The sequence below is a fragment of the Leptosomus discolor genome, chromosome 17 (genome assembly GCF_034619465.1).
Source record: "Leptosomus discolor isolate bLepDis1 chromosome 17, bLepDis1.hap2, whole genome shotgun sequence".
In the NCBI taxonomy this organism is placed as follows: Eukaryota; Metazoa; Chordata; class Aves; order Leptosomiformes; family Leptosomidae; genus Leptosomus; species Leptosomus discolor.
The window spans coordinates 3,011,692-3,028,707 of NC_141407.1; the positions used below are offsets into that span (position 1 = coordinate 3,011,692).

The window sequence follows — 17,016 nt, forward strand, 5'->3', positions numbered from 1 at the left end:
ACTTTGCAAGAAGGCTTCTGAAGCATTCAAAACACTGCCTTCTTCTGGGACAGGGATCAAACCCAGAAAACTAAGAAGCATTACTGCAGGTAAAATTTTCTGCATAAAAAACTTAGAGGGGGAAAAAAACTTTCCAAAATGATGCGTGCTAAACTTTACTTTTGAAAACTTAGTATAACGTTAAAAACACTTACAGAGCAGACTTGCCCGTGCGGGGATCTATATATGTAGTGGTTCTCCTATTGTGATCCACAAAATATGGAATACCATCCACAGTAAATCGCATTTCCCAGCCCTCTGGTAAGGGTTTCTCATTTAATTGACTATGGATACAAGAAAATATATGGTAACTGATCAACTTAATACATTAAGTCAATTGAACAATACCTGAGTCAGTAAAAATTTCAGCAGATCTAGAAAAACTATGGATTGAGAAATTTTCTGTTCAATATTTATTCTGCCTTTTTTTCCTCCTAAATTTTCATGCCCGCTCTCAATGAGACCAAAATGACTATTTAAATAATTATAGCTCACTGGGTTCCACTACCTGGAATAACAGCAAATAGAAACATAATGGAAAAACGTATGCAAGGTTTATCAATGCCTCCTCCACTTAAACAACAGAATTTTATCTTCTATTAGGTTTTTACTCAAAAACTGACATAATTTTAACAAGTAGCTTTTGATACCTCACGTATAATCACAGCAGCCAAAAAAAGACTTTCAGAATGACAAAAATAAAAGAAAATGCAAATATTGATCTTGTGTAATTTTTCAAAAACTTCCAACTCAATTTTGGTATAAACAAACATAGACCTCAGTATCTTGGGAAGACCTGAATAGCGCCACTCCAACGTGCTCTCTCACTGACTTCCCTCCACGGAATTACACCGTAGGGCCATGTTTCTAACTGGGAAGCCAGCACATCTGGGTTTTGGGTTGTATGAAGAGCAATAGTGTTCTCCACACAGCCAGCTGCTGCAGACGTGACTGGGATGTAGAAGTTGTCATCTCCAGCTCCACACATACTAGGCTATCCCCTGCCCCCTCCTCTATGGAGGAGAGATGAAGTTGCTTCACCAAATGGAAATGTTTGGCTCAAACAGGAGGAGGTGGGATTGAACACCCTTCACCCTCAATTTCCTGCCCACATTCCCCATCTCAAATAGGCAGGGTGATCACAGCCCAAAACACAGAGGCCTCCATTACTTTTAGTAGTGCCTCAAGTTCTCTGTCCTTTTTTTTTTTCCCCTCTTTTTTCTTTAAAAAGTGTGGGGAGGGGTGCTGCAGTTTTTCGAGTTTGTCTTCTTTTTGTCTCTTAGCTATGACTGCTTACAAAATGATCAGGTGTAGTACAGGATCCTCTGGACTATCCCATCACCGTATGAAAGAAATCCGTCCCTCCCCCAGCGATACAAATTTTTAGACGTGTGTCTTATTTATAAAAAAGAGTAGGAACTGTTCTGAGGAATGAACTTACTGCGGTTGAGCAAGACTTTCCTTAGTAGTAAAGTAAAACTGTGACAGCTTTTATTTTGGCTAGTACCTTTTACTATTTTAACAGGCTGTCTGTAGTTTGTGTAGGACAGTCCCTGTTTCAGCTGTGGACAGCATTTCCTAGCTCTCAGTCTCACTCACTTTGTTACACGTTCATTCCAGACTTACATGAAGCTGCAACTGATTTCTTACCCCTGACTCCTGGGATCTTCCCACTGCGTGATTCGTGTGTTGTGATTGACAAAATACACTCTGCCGTTGCTGTCTGTTCTCTTCTCTGAAAAGGGGCGAAAGGAAAAAAACTTCAATACCTGCTTAATATATCACTGAGACTACATCAAATAGAACAGTATTGCAGCTCTTTGTGCAATTTTTATTCAGTGTTGCAAGAGAAACACAGGACATGGAATACAAATGATAAAACCAGGCCAAAATCTGACTACCACAGGTAAAAAGCTTCACTTTACAAGAGAAGTCTGGAAGCAGACACTTGTCTATGAGTTACGCTGCCAGCAGAATTCAACACGATGTGGAAACTCAGTTTTGTTGTTTCCTGGACAACGCCAGCCTAAAGAACTTTCTTTGAAATGTTATATATGTAATGCAGCAAAGCACAAGTGTTGGGAACAACCATTTTATGGCATGAAATTGCATCAATACCAGAACTAAAAATCTGAATAGCTGTGTTTGCAAAACGGACGAGCCAAAAACCCAGATCTAACTCTGCCAGGTAATTACTTGCTTTAAAACTACACAATTTTGAGAACTTTGCCTATGTATCATGAAACTTGAATTCCTGTATCAGCTGGATAGTCACACCAAAAATTAGTTTTACACTTAATTTTTGTACACACCCCCCCCATTATATTAATTGTAAATTGTTAACCCTGTAAAGTACAAAACCAAATCTATTCCAGGGAGAGGGACAAGTAAGTAGTAGTTAGTTGTCATGATAAAAAACATTTTCAGACCAACAGAACTCTCCAAGAATTGGCTTGGAGAGGGAGTTTGGCAGTCTGATTTAGAGGGGATTTGGAGTCTGATCTGGCAGGAATGGGAATGTGGGAGGAATCCTACCTAATGAAAGTGGTAAAAGAAGGTTGACAGTGTGAAAGAAGCTATTATGAGAGTTACAGGGAGTACACTGGAATATTTTATAGTTTCTAATCTACCCTGAAACTGCAGATCTTGTCAGGACTCGGTTTTAACTGCACATTTCATTAGATTTAATTTTAACAGATTTTTAATCCAGACTTTCATTTTAAAAAGATAGCCCAGAACAGCTGACAAAATAATTTGGCAGAAGTGTGCTTTAATGTTTAATTACACTGCATTGCAAAACACTTTCAAGTCAGTCTTACCCCATCCATGTGGCAGAGGGCCAAGAGGATCAAACTCTTTGTTCTGTGTGGATGAAAAGTCCTGGTTCTGCAAGTCACACAAACAAATGGTGCATTAATGACCAGTCATTTGCTTTCCAGATGTTCTACCACAGCCATCAGGAATTACTGAAGTAAATGTATTTTTGTTCATGTCACATATAAGTGGAGATGCCAACAATTTTTCTCCACAGAGGCCTATTTTACAGGCCTTGGCATGCTTAATTAACCACACTGCCAAGAAAATAATTGTTCTTTGTTTAGTGCCTCTGCCCATGCAGAAGGGAAATTAGTACAGTAGCACCCAAACCAACCAGAAAGCAAACTACTTCATTCCTGCACTCAGTACAGTTCTCCCTACCACCATTTACGAGGTCCATTTTATTCTCTACGCACACAGCAAATTTAGATCCTACACCATTCTGGGCAAACCAGCAGCATGAGCTGGAGTCAGCTGAAGTCTACTATTCACCAGAGGTAAACAATGGATTTAAAATTCTGGAAGGATTATTTTCAATTTCCCTGCTTTTGTTAACATTCGTTGTGCATATATCATCTCACCCAAAGGAGAAATGTATGTTCTGTGAGCTTGCTTCCTTCCAGGTCTGAGGCCAAGCCAATACAAGACACAGTACAAATAAACCAGCTTATTACTAAGCCATAGCTTGCTTTGAATCAATGGCTTTTATCAAGATTGTACATACATTTTATCAAAGAACAACACCTATATCCAGCTGACAAATAAAAACCATTACACTGCATGTGCTGCCTGCAGTCATTGCAAGGACATGAACTAAGGTTACCAACTATTACTTCCTGCCATGCTACACACACACAGATAGTAGATTATCATAAAGAATAAACCATAACAAAGTCTGGGATCTTCATGGGGAAAAGTCACCCATAAGCATGCCCAAAACCCAAACACATATATACTTTCAATATACAGAACAGAGACTAATGGGTTGAAAACCTGAAAAATTTTACTTACTTAACATTTATAGTAATCCTATTACATTCCTTACCCCATATATAAATCTCTGATTAAATTGCTGCATAGCTCCTTGAAGCTGACTGCGCTGAAGCTGCCACTGCTCGTAATTTCGGACAGACTCTAGTGTTGGTCTCTGCCACGTCGTTGTTCTAGTGAAGTGGTCAACATAATAAATCCTCCCCATGTTGTCGACTCGTCGCTCCCAGCTTTTAAAATAATTACAAACAACAGTTCTCAATAGCAGACAATTTTAAGGGCACGAAGCACTTTTAAGCAACCACGCAGTATGTTGGAAGTGGATATAAAGCATGGGCTTATCAGCAGACTTCTTTTTTCTCCTTTTAGCTCTTATGTAAGAGCTGAAATTGTTGGAGGAGATCACTTTCACTTTGTTGCACACTCTGCCAAGTCAGACTCATTCCATTTACTGTACTTACAGTTTTCAAGAGCTCCACAAACCACTGTCAGTACTATACTGTCATTACTGTATTTATCCTGCCCAACCCAGAAGACAATAGTTTGCTGGTTTCTCCTAAAAAGAGAGAATCCTGATAGTTTGGGCTATACAGTGCAAGATTTCCTCACACTCTAATCTGGCAGAAAAGGAAGGTGTAGGCATTGGGGTTTGGTTTGGCTTTTTTAGTTTGGTTTGCTTTTGGGTTGTTTGGGGGTTTTTTAATTACTTTCAGTTCCTATGAAACCAGTACTATTTACAAAAATTGAATGAAAACACTACCATTCTGAGTAAGTTTAAGTAACACACTAGTCAATCCTCCCAAAGAGTTAAAAATAGAGTACGACAGATGGGTTCCCTTTATGAGGCCGCCAGTTTTTGTTCTTTAATATTAAGTCGTTTTTACTATCCCATGTTTTTACTTTGTAGTTCTGTACCATGTGTAAACCACTCAAGTATGAATGCAGTGCAACACAATAATTCTTATGGGTTTTTTTTTTACATTTTTTTAAAAAATAAGAAACAGAAGAAATGTGAAAACTGTTTCCATGTAGAGACTAACATCACTGGCTGTTCTGCTGCAAACAGCTGGAGATGCCAAGTAACCAAAGCTGTTTTAGAAGGGCGTAGTAATGGAGCAGCAGAACCCCAAGACGAGATTAAAGGACTCAAACAGTAACCTCAGGATACAGAGGTAACCAACACATTCTTGCTCAAACAGATAGTTGCTTCAACCCAAAATACTTTTCCATGGTTTTGGTTCTCTTTTACAGTTGGAGGTGTCTACTGTCTTTAACTTAAATCTGTTTCTCAGTAAAGATGTACTTGCTTCATCTTTTGCCAGGAAAGTCAGATTCTGTTATTTTTGACATTGAACTCTCTTCCACACTATGTACCATGCATTTTCGCAGAACTCCTTGGAAACAATCTGGAGCAACTGTTTGCACTGGGTTCACATTTCTATTTACAAACATGTTTTCTAGCTTTAGTAAACTGTCAGTCAACTTCTGAAAACTCCAGACATATCCTAGACAATCATATGACTTATCCTGGCTCACCTTGGAGGAAGAGGCTCTGGCCGATCCCATGTTGTTCTTTTTTCAACATGATCTACATAGTACACTCGACCATGTTGGTCTACTCTTTGCTCCCAACTGCAAATAAAACAATATTTTTATCTTCTTCCAGATCAAACTACTCCAACCATTCATCTATAGTATAAAGATGAGAAATGTTTGTTTTCATAAAACGCTTCTTTCTAAATAAAAAGCTTGAAACTAACACTTGGTGCGTAAGACGCATCAAATTGCTGTACAATACACCACGGTAGGATGTTCATATTAACAGTAATTCTATGTCAACTGAAACACAAAAAAATTCTACATGACCACCTTCAGTTTCTGGGGAACTGAAGCTGAAATTCATGCCTACGCATACAATTTTAGCAAGCAATGAAGCAAAGTTTTGTATCCAATATCAAGTATATCAACAGCCTGTTGAACAGAATCATCTGTAGAGCATAATCCTCTTTTTGAGTAACATGAATTCAATTTAAATCCTCAAAATATGCAAATTTTACACAGATCCCATTCATCCTAAGGGCACTGGTCACATTTTCTGCATATGCAGCATTTGGGACACTGACTTAGCCCTTGTTACAGAAAATGTATCATCGTGTGGAAAAAAGCACGCTACTTGGCCACTTCTGTTGCCATCAAAACGGTAAAGTAAGAACCCATGTTTTCAAGACTACTTCGATATTTCCCAGTTATCCTGTGAGGTAATTCAGCCACCTACTACCTTTTGGTTCAACTGCCTGAAAGTTAAGGCAGATATTTCACCAATTACACCATTCACACTGGGAAGCTTTTGCTTTCCCTTACTCAGAGAGCTCAGAAATTTTTAAAGTTTAGAATCTAAGTGACATCTTCGAGGCAACAGACCAACCATTTGGCAAATCCCACACGTGCCTGAAACACAGCCATGTGCCCACACTACTCCCAGGAGCTGCAGGATGAAGTCCAAAACTTCAGGACACGCTGCAGGTAGGCACCGCAATAGCAGCTTTTCTTCTACTTATCCATACCAGTGTTTTACTACCTGACTTCATTCTAATTTGAAGACAGTACCCTGTTACACTATTTAGAACTTCTATGTTTCACTGATGCAGGAATGTTTGACAAGTATCAAAGATCTCTAAATACTAGTTCTTTTCTTGAATAGCCCATGCTCGAAGGCCTACCAGATAAAACAGTTATGAAAACTTCCAAATTAATATTGATGGGGATTTTTGTTATGCAGCAAAAGGCAGATGTTAAGAAAGTTTTGCTATACCTACTGTAAGTAAAATAAAGTAAAACCAGAAGTGTCAGCACAAATTAAAAAAAAAAAATCATTAAACATACCCAGGTGGAAGAGGACCTTGACTGACTGTAGTAACTGCCTGAGGTGGAGGATTTACTGGCTGGACTTGTCTTGACACTGGAGGTGTGGTGAGTGCAGCCGTTGCAGGAGCTGTTGTTGCAGCTGTTGCCCCCTCAGGGCTCTGTTCTGAAGATGTATTTGCAGCTGTACCTGCCAGTGATCCTGCACTGGCCCCATCATTTTCTGTGGATGTGGATGAAGGACCATTTACACTTGCTATGAAGTCAGAGACATCAAAGACAGAAGAAAAAAAAAGTGTTTAACTGGTATTCATCACCGATCTATTTCAGGAGTTGTAAATCACAAAAGTAAACATGCAAGAACTGCTAAGTGCACCCATACAGCCACATTTTACAGCTCTCACAGAAACTGAAAAGCAATTTTGTCTCACTTTGTAAAAATGCTTTAATCCGAGAACTACCACCAATGGCACAATTGTATTTACCAAAGCCAGTTGTCTGCATTCTGTAAATACTAAACAATTATAAACAAAAAACTACTTTCTAGCATTGAGTTAATTATTTTCCATTTATTATTTGGAATAACAATTTAAGCGATAATAAGCATAAGATTTTCAAGAAGAGATCTCACATTGCATGGGACAAAATTATTGGAATGGGAGGGGAATACGTACATTCCTGCAAAGCTTTCATTTTTTTCTGAACGCCATTTGGTGGGTAGGAATTAAAAGTGCATGCAACTCAGGCCTTATCACTGAACTACACCGGCCTAATCTTTTAAAGTAATCACTGTATTGCAATTTCCCATCCAGACTCAGCATTTATCAATTGTAATAATGAAACTACTGAAACAGATTGCAGGGTATGGGGGTAAAGGAGTTACACAAATAACTAACTTTTCAGGACTACTTGTCCTAAAATTTTGCAGTTTTTATATAATCAGATAAAATTTTTAAAAAAAGAAAAATCTATCCATTTCAATGCAAAAGAGTAATGAATGTTTAAGTGCTGCTATTTCATAGAATTTAACCAGAATTGTAGAAACAAATCACTAGTATTTTGACACCCAGTATTATCAACTCGAGACAGTTCTGAAAGTCCTTCAGTAGATTTCAACTCAAGCCTCAAACTCACTGGATGTCTCAGTGCAGCAGGAGCATTCACTTGGGTTCTTTTGGTCCCAGCTCCACTATGTGTAGCACTATCACTGCAATCACTACTTAGCAGATGTGGAAGCAAGACATTTCTAATAATAGGAACAATAATTAAACAACGTGTACTGAATGCAAGCTAAAAAATAGTCCTTCGGAAGTAATCTGCCAAAGAATTTACCATGAAAAACTGTTGTTAAACATCAGCTTCATAACCAGCTATGTTCATTCAAATAGTGTGCAGCTTTGAAATGAATGCCTGGCCCTAGAATACAAACCAGCTACTGAAGTGGGTCTGCGGGGAGTGGGCGGAGGTGGTCTAGAAGGCCTGGGAGGTCTAGCAGGTTTGCAGTTCCCATTTGTGAGTAACGGAGAATCGCTGCCATTAACAGTCTTGTTTTCACTGGGAGCAGCATCTTCACAGGTTTCAAGGCCATTTGAGTTAGTCCTTTTGCAGGAAAAGACAGAAAGAGGAACCATTCTAAGAGCGTACAGATGACATTAAACTTTACGGAAGACACTAGAAGGCAAATCATGACTAAGTGAGATTCTTACATTCATAGTAATCATAAAAACCTATACACCTCTACAAACAGACTAAGAGTTTATCTCCCGAAGTACATGAAACCTGAACTGATGAAAAGGCTGTGAAACAGAGGTGTATAACACCTGTCACCAAACCCTCCTCTTTCATTTCTCAACTCGATACACCCGTGTTCAGGCCGAGGCTCTGGATTTTGCTGCTCAGCTATTTCTGCCCATGAATTCCGCTTGTCTCTAATGAGATGGGAAGCTGACTAAGACCAAGAGCAGCCTGTGTGCATTTGCTAGCAGATGCTCAGAACACACAGAACTCTTCAAACTTTTAGAAAACTTCATGAAGCATACATCAATTTTCCCCCTAAACTCAATTCTGGAAAGGGCTGGAGAGTTTAGGACTAAGCTTTACAGTTTTGACTAACAGCTATGAACACAAGCTTCTCAACTTCGCAAGAATTAAAAACTAAACAGCAATACTCAACCGTTCTGGACCGTTCAGTCAGACCTAGCAGTGTATTATTCTGATATTTTTGTAGCTCCTTAAGCAGAGTTCCAGGTATCTACATCTTTGCTTGTAAAGCACTTCATTTTCAGAATATGTTGAACAAAATAAAAAGACTGTCAACTAAAATTCTAGCGGATTGACAGGTCAAATCCATAGGCCATCAGTAATTAAACCAGAGGTTATGGTTTCAGTCCAGTACCTCTAAAATTACATTCCTCTAAATGTACACAAAATAAAAACCAGTAGCTAAGCCTAAGTAAATCACAAGCCATAGAGGATCAAGTAGAATCATGTACATTTGACCTCAATATCTTTGTTAAACACACTTCTGCTCTATACCAGGTGTGGTGCACATAATTCATACCATACCACGCCAACCCCAAAGCAAATGACCGTGAAAGCATGCACAAATCGTTAGTGATCTGAAGTTTGTAACAGCTACAGCCTAGGTTTTCCTCAGGCCCAGAAAGCATACTGCTGCTGTCTGAACATTAGAGTCAGAAGAGTAACTGTTTATCTTTAGTGTATTTACCAGTTGGCTTAAGGTATAACAAAGCATTATTATACATATAACAATAACCACTGCTAGACATATTCCAGATCATTTACGTGATCCTCAAACTGGACCTTTAATGAACATCAAAAACCCCACTGGTGGGTATAAAAACCAAATCAGCTGCTACTATTATTATTACTACTATACTATTACACACTCAGGCATTCTGAATACCCAAGCATGGAAATGTTCTTCTGAGCATGAAAAGGAAACATAACAATAATAAACTTTCATGGGAAGACTTTGGATGACATAGGCAAAAGAGTTATGATCAGTATAAAACAGTGAAATTTAACTTAGCACCTCCAGATGTCATCCAAGAGTGTTGTGCATTGTATAAGATCCTTAAAACGCTAGAAGTACTGGGAAGTAACTAAAGTGGCATGGTGCTCGTTGCAGGTTAATCCACCATCAAGTATGGTCACACTTTTATCCTACCAAGCAGCATGGTACATAATCCAATAGAGACCTTAGGACACTGCAACTGCTAGACAGCTTCTTGTATCTTCTTAACAAAGCTAAACAATTCTGATACCTCCATGCTATAAAGCAAAACAGTGTAAAAATAACCAGTGCCACTTACTCACCAGTGAAATTTTTTTTAATATATTTTACTTTGGTTAATCATGGGGAGAAGGATGAGTAACACAAACAGAAAAAAACTACAGATCAGTCAAGTATGGAAGCAAACTGCAGCTAGAAAATGGGGCTCATATCGAAAACAATTTAATATACGAATGTACAAAAGTACAGTATTTTTGTTTAGGACATGCTCAGGTCTGAACAGATACTGTTGCAGGGCATACGCAGAAATTTTTCAGTTGTCTTCTTTATAAAACATAATTACTACTTCCAAACTGCAAACACAAGTCTTACCGTGTATCATTCCTTACTTTGGAGCTGTCATTCTGTGTAGGACCTTAAATACCGGGAAGAAAAAGACAACAGAAGTATAAGCAACATTCTGAATAATTCCCAAGAAAAGCAGCCTTCAATGCTCACATTTCTTTCAAGTGTGGGGGTGATACACTATGTGCTGCTTATCTAGGTCTTATTTCAAAACTGAATACATTCTGCATGTCTCTATAGACACGTGTGTGTGTGTATATGGTTTTTTCAAACCACTGCTACTGTGAGTAATGTTGTCACCTCACAGAAGATACAATGGGATATCATTCAGCTGTATGAATATTCCCAAACACCCACAGTTCAATAACTTGTCTCCTGTCTTTGCAGCAGTATCAAGCAGTCTTCTCTATTCTTCAAGTGGAGCTGGCTTTTCATATTCTCTCCCTTTTCAATGATGACAGCAAAAGCAGGAAGGGCAACAACTTCTCTAAAATCCCCTCTCTGGTTGGCTAGAAAGCAGCTGCCAGGGCTTTGTTTTCTGGGGCTCTCTAGCCCGGACCCTTCCCTTCTCTGTAAATTATATAGCATAAAGGCATTCCAGCAGGTACAAAATACAGCAGCACTCCAGACACTAGCAGCTCAGCCTAGATTTGCAAACATTTTGCAACTGCTTATTCTGCCAACTTGGAAATATTTACCTTTTGTGCCAGCATTTGCAATACCTGAATATGCAGCACAGAACTGCTCACTCATGTAGACAGCACAAGTACTTTATCTCCATAGAATTAAACAAGTATCATTAACAAAGAAATCAGTTATCAATTCTGATGGGAACTGTGTACAGATCTAAGCTAGACAAGGATGTAGTCATGGAAAAGCTTATGGTAACGTGCTGTTAGTGGGCTGTGCATGGAAGTGATTTTAATCCCAGAAACAGAAATCTTAAAAAGCTATTCAATAAACAATGTATTTGCCTGTAAGTACCTTTAGCCTGTCCAGTAAGAATGTGTTAGACTACTTTAAGATTAAACTCCTTCCTCATGTGCTCCAGTCCCCCGATTTTCCGGGAACCCTCTGCTAAACTTCTGGCTTGGTATGTCCACATCTGACTTCGCTGTCAAGCCCCAAACCGTATACAGTACTCAAGCCCCTGCCTGCATGCCTTTTCCTACTTGCTACCACCTCTTCTCAGTAGGTGAATTTCAGGAAATGGAAGAGAGCACAGATGAAAACCAAGTATTTCATACGAAAAAAATTTGTTCCTTTCACTAGGTATTTCTAGCAACACACTCAGCCCTGCTCTACAAGCCCCACACAAACCCAGCATTTGGCTTTTATTTGCAAAAAAAATCCCACACTGTCAGTTCACGTGATTGATCCTTTTAACAAGTTGAAAAGAAAGATGGACTAAAAGCTTTGAGAAATAATGGTTACAAAGCTAGTGTGTTAATTCAGTTTTCCTATGATACTCAGGTGGAATCTCAAAGCAACTTCCTCTAGTCCTTTAAAAAAACAAAACCAAAACCAACTAAGACCCAGAAGCCTAAAAATTGCCAACTGACTGCCTAGCTAGTCTCTCCAATGCTGCCTTCTGGAGAAATAACCTTTTATCTATCTCTACTTTGCAATGTACAATACCCTCAAAAATGCTCCATTGCCTGTCCTGGAATTAAATGGAATTAACCCCCCTTACTTGTTATTTTAGTGTACACAGTTTACACATACACAGATTTTCAGCTCAAAGTCATACGGTATAGATATCTGAAAATGAAGACACCAAATAAACAGAATAGTGGATCCATCTCTGCAGCACACCACAGCGAACACAATCTATGAAAACCTTTATTTAAATAAGATATGTTAAGAGAATTTAATATAAACCCATGTCTCCTAGTGAGCAGAATACTTATTATTTTATGATAAGATCAAACTAACTTATTTTATATTCTTTTCACTTTATGATGTTACTAAACATTCAGGGAAGCTAGAGGCTCTCATTAAGTTTGGGACTGCTAGATATAAGTTAGCAAAGTCCAGAAAATAAAGACACTGATCTTGATCCAAAGATAAACCAAATATACTTAGAGGGCACGTCTGAATTGAAAGTTACTTACTTCTTGTACTTGAGGCATCACCATTGGTTAGGAGCTCAGGATCTACCTGCATCCCATCCAGACAGACAGACAAATCTCCTACCACTTCTGCTGGTTCTCTGTCACCAACAAGATGCAACGTCACCACTACCTGCTCAACTGAGGAAAGGACAGAAGAGCATGGGAGTTTTATCTTACTACACGACAAAACAGTGCATTTTATTCAAGAAGCTGATCACAGATGACAGCGATCAAGGGAAAAAGAAACCAAAACAAACCCCAGAACTACAGCTCTGTCTTTCCATATTTTTTTTATGTTTTGTGTGATAAAACTAATAATTTCTGGATGTCAGTAAAAAGTTATTATTTCTACATAAAGGGGAAAACTGGAGCATAAGCTCGTTGCTGCCTAAAGAAAGGATTATCGTTGCAGCAGAGACTGCATCTCACTTTTCTGCCTACATTTCAAAGCAATTAATACTCCTGTCCTCAAAAACCTAGAGTCAGGAAATGTAATTCACCTTACTCTTCATAGAGAGCAGACATCAATTCTATCTTCTGATTAAAATATTTCCCCATTTAGCTAATGATCAAGATTCACATCTAGAATGTGAAGATTTTGCATGATATCTGCAGACCAAAGGTATTGTCAGGGTAACTAACTGTTTTTCAGTGAAACAGAACTGTAAATAAACATTGTCAATTAAACGGTTTGAAACCAAATGCATGAATCACAGCAGGGTATCTGGTGTCACACAGAACAATGCAGTCACCAAGGTAATCTTCACTCAGATTCAGCAGGACAGAAATACTGTCGGAAGAACAGCTTATTACAGCGCTATCCACACACTGCATTTACAATGCCCACACCTGAGAGTCCGGGAGCAAACACCCCTTTAAAGGACAGAGCAGGCGTACGACAGCACACAGCTGTTTGCTGTAGCAACCCAAATTTTGTAACGGGCGTGCAGAGTTCTGTACTGCTCGTTCCAGCGTCACAAGATGCACAGGCTGCCTAAAGCCTGACTAGTTCTAAGACGCATGAAATAACACAACACACTCCTGTAACACTATTTAGGACAAAAATAACTTTATGTATTTCCTGGTCTAGCACCAGGAACATATCAGTTTTCATTTTTAAGCTCTGTAAAGGGAAACACTCCTTTCTTTAATTAGGCTTTCACTCTTGCACATACTACCAAAGAGAAAAACATCATGTTTTCCACGACAACGTAGCAAACAGTGTATAACAAAAAAAAAAATTACACTGAAAAAGTAGGCAGAAGCTCCTAAGTGCAATCTGTAGCAACAGAAAGAATTCTTAAGGGCCATCTACAGAGTTGCACACAGCACTCATTAAAAGACAATTCCTGACAAATTCTGCAGCATTCCAAGGTATCGTTAATCTTGTACTTACGTTTCATACTGTTTGATTTCAAAGTCTCATGAATATCCAGAGCAGCACTTCCCAGAAGGACATCCGATTTTAAGGTTTGATGGCTCCAGACTCGAAAGTTTAATTTACTTACAGGAGTGACAATTCTGAAAAGAAAAAGTTGAGCACTGTGTAAGAGCATTTGTTAGCAGGGGAAGTGGGTGAAACGAGCAATCTACCCCGACTGCCACTTAAAATTATTTTAAAACAAAGAAATAATGGTGGTAACATCAAACCATTTCTAATTATCACATTCTTGTACGCAGTCATGTGTGTATGTCATGTAAATCAAGACTGCTGCAAGACCTTTCATAGACTGAATACATTTTTTATTATTACTATTTTAAGGGAAATATCTATAGAAAAACTACCAGCTCACAACTAGCATCTGAGTGTAACCAGGATCAGAAAAAAAAGACTGATTCTTGCGGGTTCACATCTCATGAGCATGCAGCACTTGTGTACCTTGATGTGAGAATTTTTCACACAGAAAGGGAAGACAGCAAATTCGCTTTCTGAAGGGGTTATCAGAAAATTTTAGGACATCACATAAACACAGAAGTACTTGGAAATACTAAAAATTATTTATTCAATTATTTTTAGAAGATGACTAATAAGCTGGCACATACTTACATCATATTATGACAAAGAAGCAGGAATACATACAAAATTATTGAACTTTTTACTAATAAACTTCTAGCTTCACAATGCATTTACTGAGAAGAGAAGAACATACTACATCTGCCATGCCATAACAATTCAAAAACTTCCTTCACCATTTCCAGGAGTAGGATGTATTACTTCTACAGTGTGCTAATTTGATTATGTCCTTGGAGAAGCGGTTCCAGGTTTACTACCAGAAAAGTTGTTTATGGGCCCAGCAACAGTGTCTCATCATTCCAAATCAAGTATTTCAAACAAGAATCCAACTGTTTATTTCTACCCCCTCTTTCACTTCCCTGAGGCTTTTTAAAAATTTTTACTTGTTTTGGTGACACAAAAATCTGAACTTCATTCAAAGCATGGTGCTACAACCTGGAAAGATGCCTTCCAGAGAGCAGGCACAGTACAAACAACGGCAATGTAAGCCTCTATGTAGCCCAAACCAGAGCCAAAGTTCTCCCTGAAAAATCTCATGGGCTGGTAAGGTCATAAAACCACAACACTGCAGCCTCTGCCAAACACACAGTTTGAATTTGTCAACCTGTGGCAGAGAAGGGACATCTCTGCTCCTAGAAAACCATCAGCAGAGTCACTCACTAAACCCAAAAGCTCTTGGTCAAGGGCTACCTATGCAGCAAGACCCTCCACTCCCAGATCTATGCCAGCAGTTATGTACTGGGAGAGCCCCTTACTGGAGAAGGAACACATCCCAACAAATATTTGCTGCTGCAGCAGTTGCTTGCTCTTCCTCCCTCTAGCTCCAAAACAAGCTGAATCAAACCATGCTCATGTCAAAACTGCTAAATCTCACCAAACATTTTTTAGCAAGATGATGACAGCTGAGACAGTGTATGCGATCAGGCAAATCTGGAGAATAAAGGAAGCACTCTCAGTGACAATAAAAACCTAAAATCATGGATTTCACTTTTTCCTTCTTAAAAGTATTCTAACAGCAGAAAGATAAGCATCACAAAATAGCTGATATTACAACTAAGAATGGACTCAAAAAACCTTTTTTTTTTTCCTAGAAAGTCGCTCTTAGAGGCAAAACGTTCACCAGCGCCTCATAGTCCCTTGAGTTTTGAGAAGCATTACAACAGAGAAACAAATTTATGTATCAGTTGCTGACATTGTATGAACACATTTCTGGTTTTGGGGTTTTTTGGGGGGGTTTGGTTTTGTTTTGCTTTTTGTTTTGTTTTCTTAAAATCCCCCACAGCAACTTCAAAGTAATTTTTAATACTGATACTCTTTTTCTGTTAGAAATATTCTAACATTTATATATTTTTAAATTATTTAAATTGTTCATTTTCTCAGTGGATAATGTCACTTGTATATGGTTGGTATGTCCAGACTTTCACAGTCAGACAATCCTTTCAGAATATGCAGCTCCACCTAACAGACAGCCTCCTCAAAGAGAAGCCCGTGGTCCACACCCATTTGCAGAAGCCGTTACACTTTTCCTTTTAATTCTGAATCTGAATGTAAGCAGCCGTGTCAAAATATTTCCTAAAAACCAATTAGCTTACTCCACTAAGTTCCATGTAGCATTAGTGTAATCTTCAACGAAGTTGACAGGCATTGGGTGTCTGTTTGGCGCTTACTCAATAGGAGCAAAAATTGCCCATCTATTATTGTATGGACTCGCACAGCACAAGCCACAAACATTTCAATTAAAAAAAAAAAGAAAAAAAGGCAGGCTTTAAAAGCGAAAATAAAATTCTGCCCTTGCCCATTGATATGCATGTAAAGCACAAGGTTTTCTTTTCCACAGAATACTTCTTTGCAGCAGAAAGGTACATAGTAACTAAAACTTCATAATAACCTGAATTACAAGTAAAGAACAGGCACAAAAAAGGTTTTCATCAGGCAGGAATGTTCCAGGTGCCTCAAGAATAATAATCTAGAATTTAAGCATAAGCAAAGGTACAAGCACAAGACTGACCTTCATCCCAGTGTTCCATGTGACATTCTTGAGAGAAAACCAAATTTTATAGAAGCTGCAGATAGGTTTTTTTCTGTGCTTTATACATCCTACCATCTCAATGCAAATACTGGGCCAAGCAAACATCAACAGCTGTGTTCGTCTTGAATCCAATTTTAGTTGTGTCTCTGAAGGCACAAACTGATCAGGAATTTGGTACTTGTGACTGAACTCAGACACGCACAAGACAGAGCCAACTACCTGTGCTATGGCAAGGCACACAACAAAGTGGCACACAAAGAACAGCCACACTTTTCAGGCACAGTATTTCTGAAACACCTTTACCTTAAACACGACAACAGAAACGTGCATGGGACTGTCAGTCTTAATACCAAGTTACCTTACTTTCCTTACTACTCACAGAATTAAAGCTCGTCTGGTATGCCACATACGTTAATACAAATTACATTCCTTTGTAAGCACTGGGTCCTTTCCATAGGACATAACGCAACAGTTTGTAAAGATATATTCCAGACTGTAGTATATTTGCTGCAAAAATTACACAAATATCTTCATACCATGTAACACTGAA

The 17,016-nt window shown here is 38.6% G+C and overlaps 1 protein-coding gene across 5 annotated transcripts in view; it reads right to left on the minus strand.

Moving 5' to 3' along the window:
* The window catches only part of ITCH (itchy E3 ubiquitin protein ligase), a 63,908-nt gene that overhangs the window by 16,406 nt on the left and 30,486 nt on the right, over window positions 1-17,016 (minus strand). For 4 of the 5 annotated variants that reach the window (XM_086474858.1, XM_086474856.1, XM_086474857.1 and 1 more), the window contains 10 exons: window positions 13,820-13,944; window positions 12,424-12,561; window positions 10,337-10,379; window positions 8,138-8,307; window positions 6,730-6,964; window positions 5,383-5,478; window positions 3,902-4,076; window positions 2,859-2,925; window positions 1,690-1,774; window positions 195-323 (listed from right to left, as the gene is read on the minus strand). In XM_086474858.1, the coding sequence (XP_086330984.1) occupies window positions 195-323; window positions 1,690-1,774; window positions 2,859-2,925; window positions 3,902-4,076; window positions 5,383-5,478; window positions 6,730-6,964; window positions 8,138-8,307; window positions 10,337-10,379; window positions 12,424-12,561; window positions 13,820-13,944 (1,263 nt within the window). The remainder of the gene's footprint in view (window positions 1-194; window positions 324-1,689; window positions 1,775-2,858; window positions 2,926-3,901; window positions 4,077-5,382; window positions 5,479-6,729; window positions 6,965-8,137; window positions 8,308-10,336; window positions 10,380-12,423; window positions 12,562-13,819; window positions 13,945-17,016) is intronic. The other variant, XM_086474859.1, reaches the window with a different exon arrangement.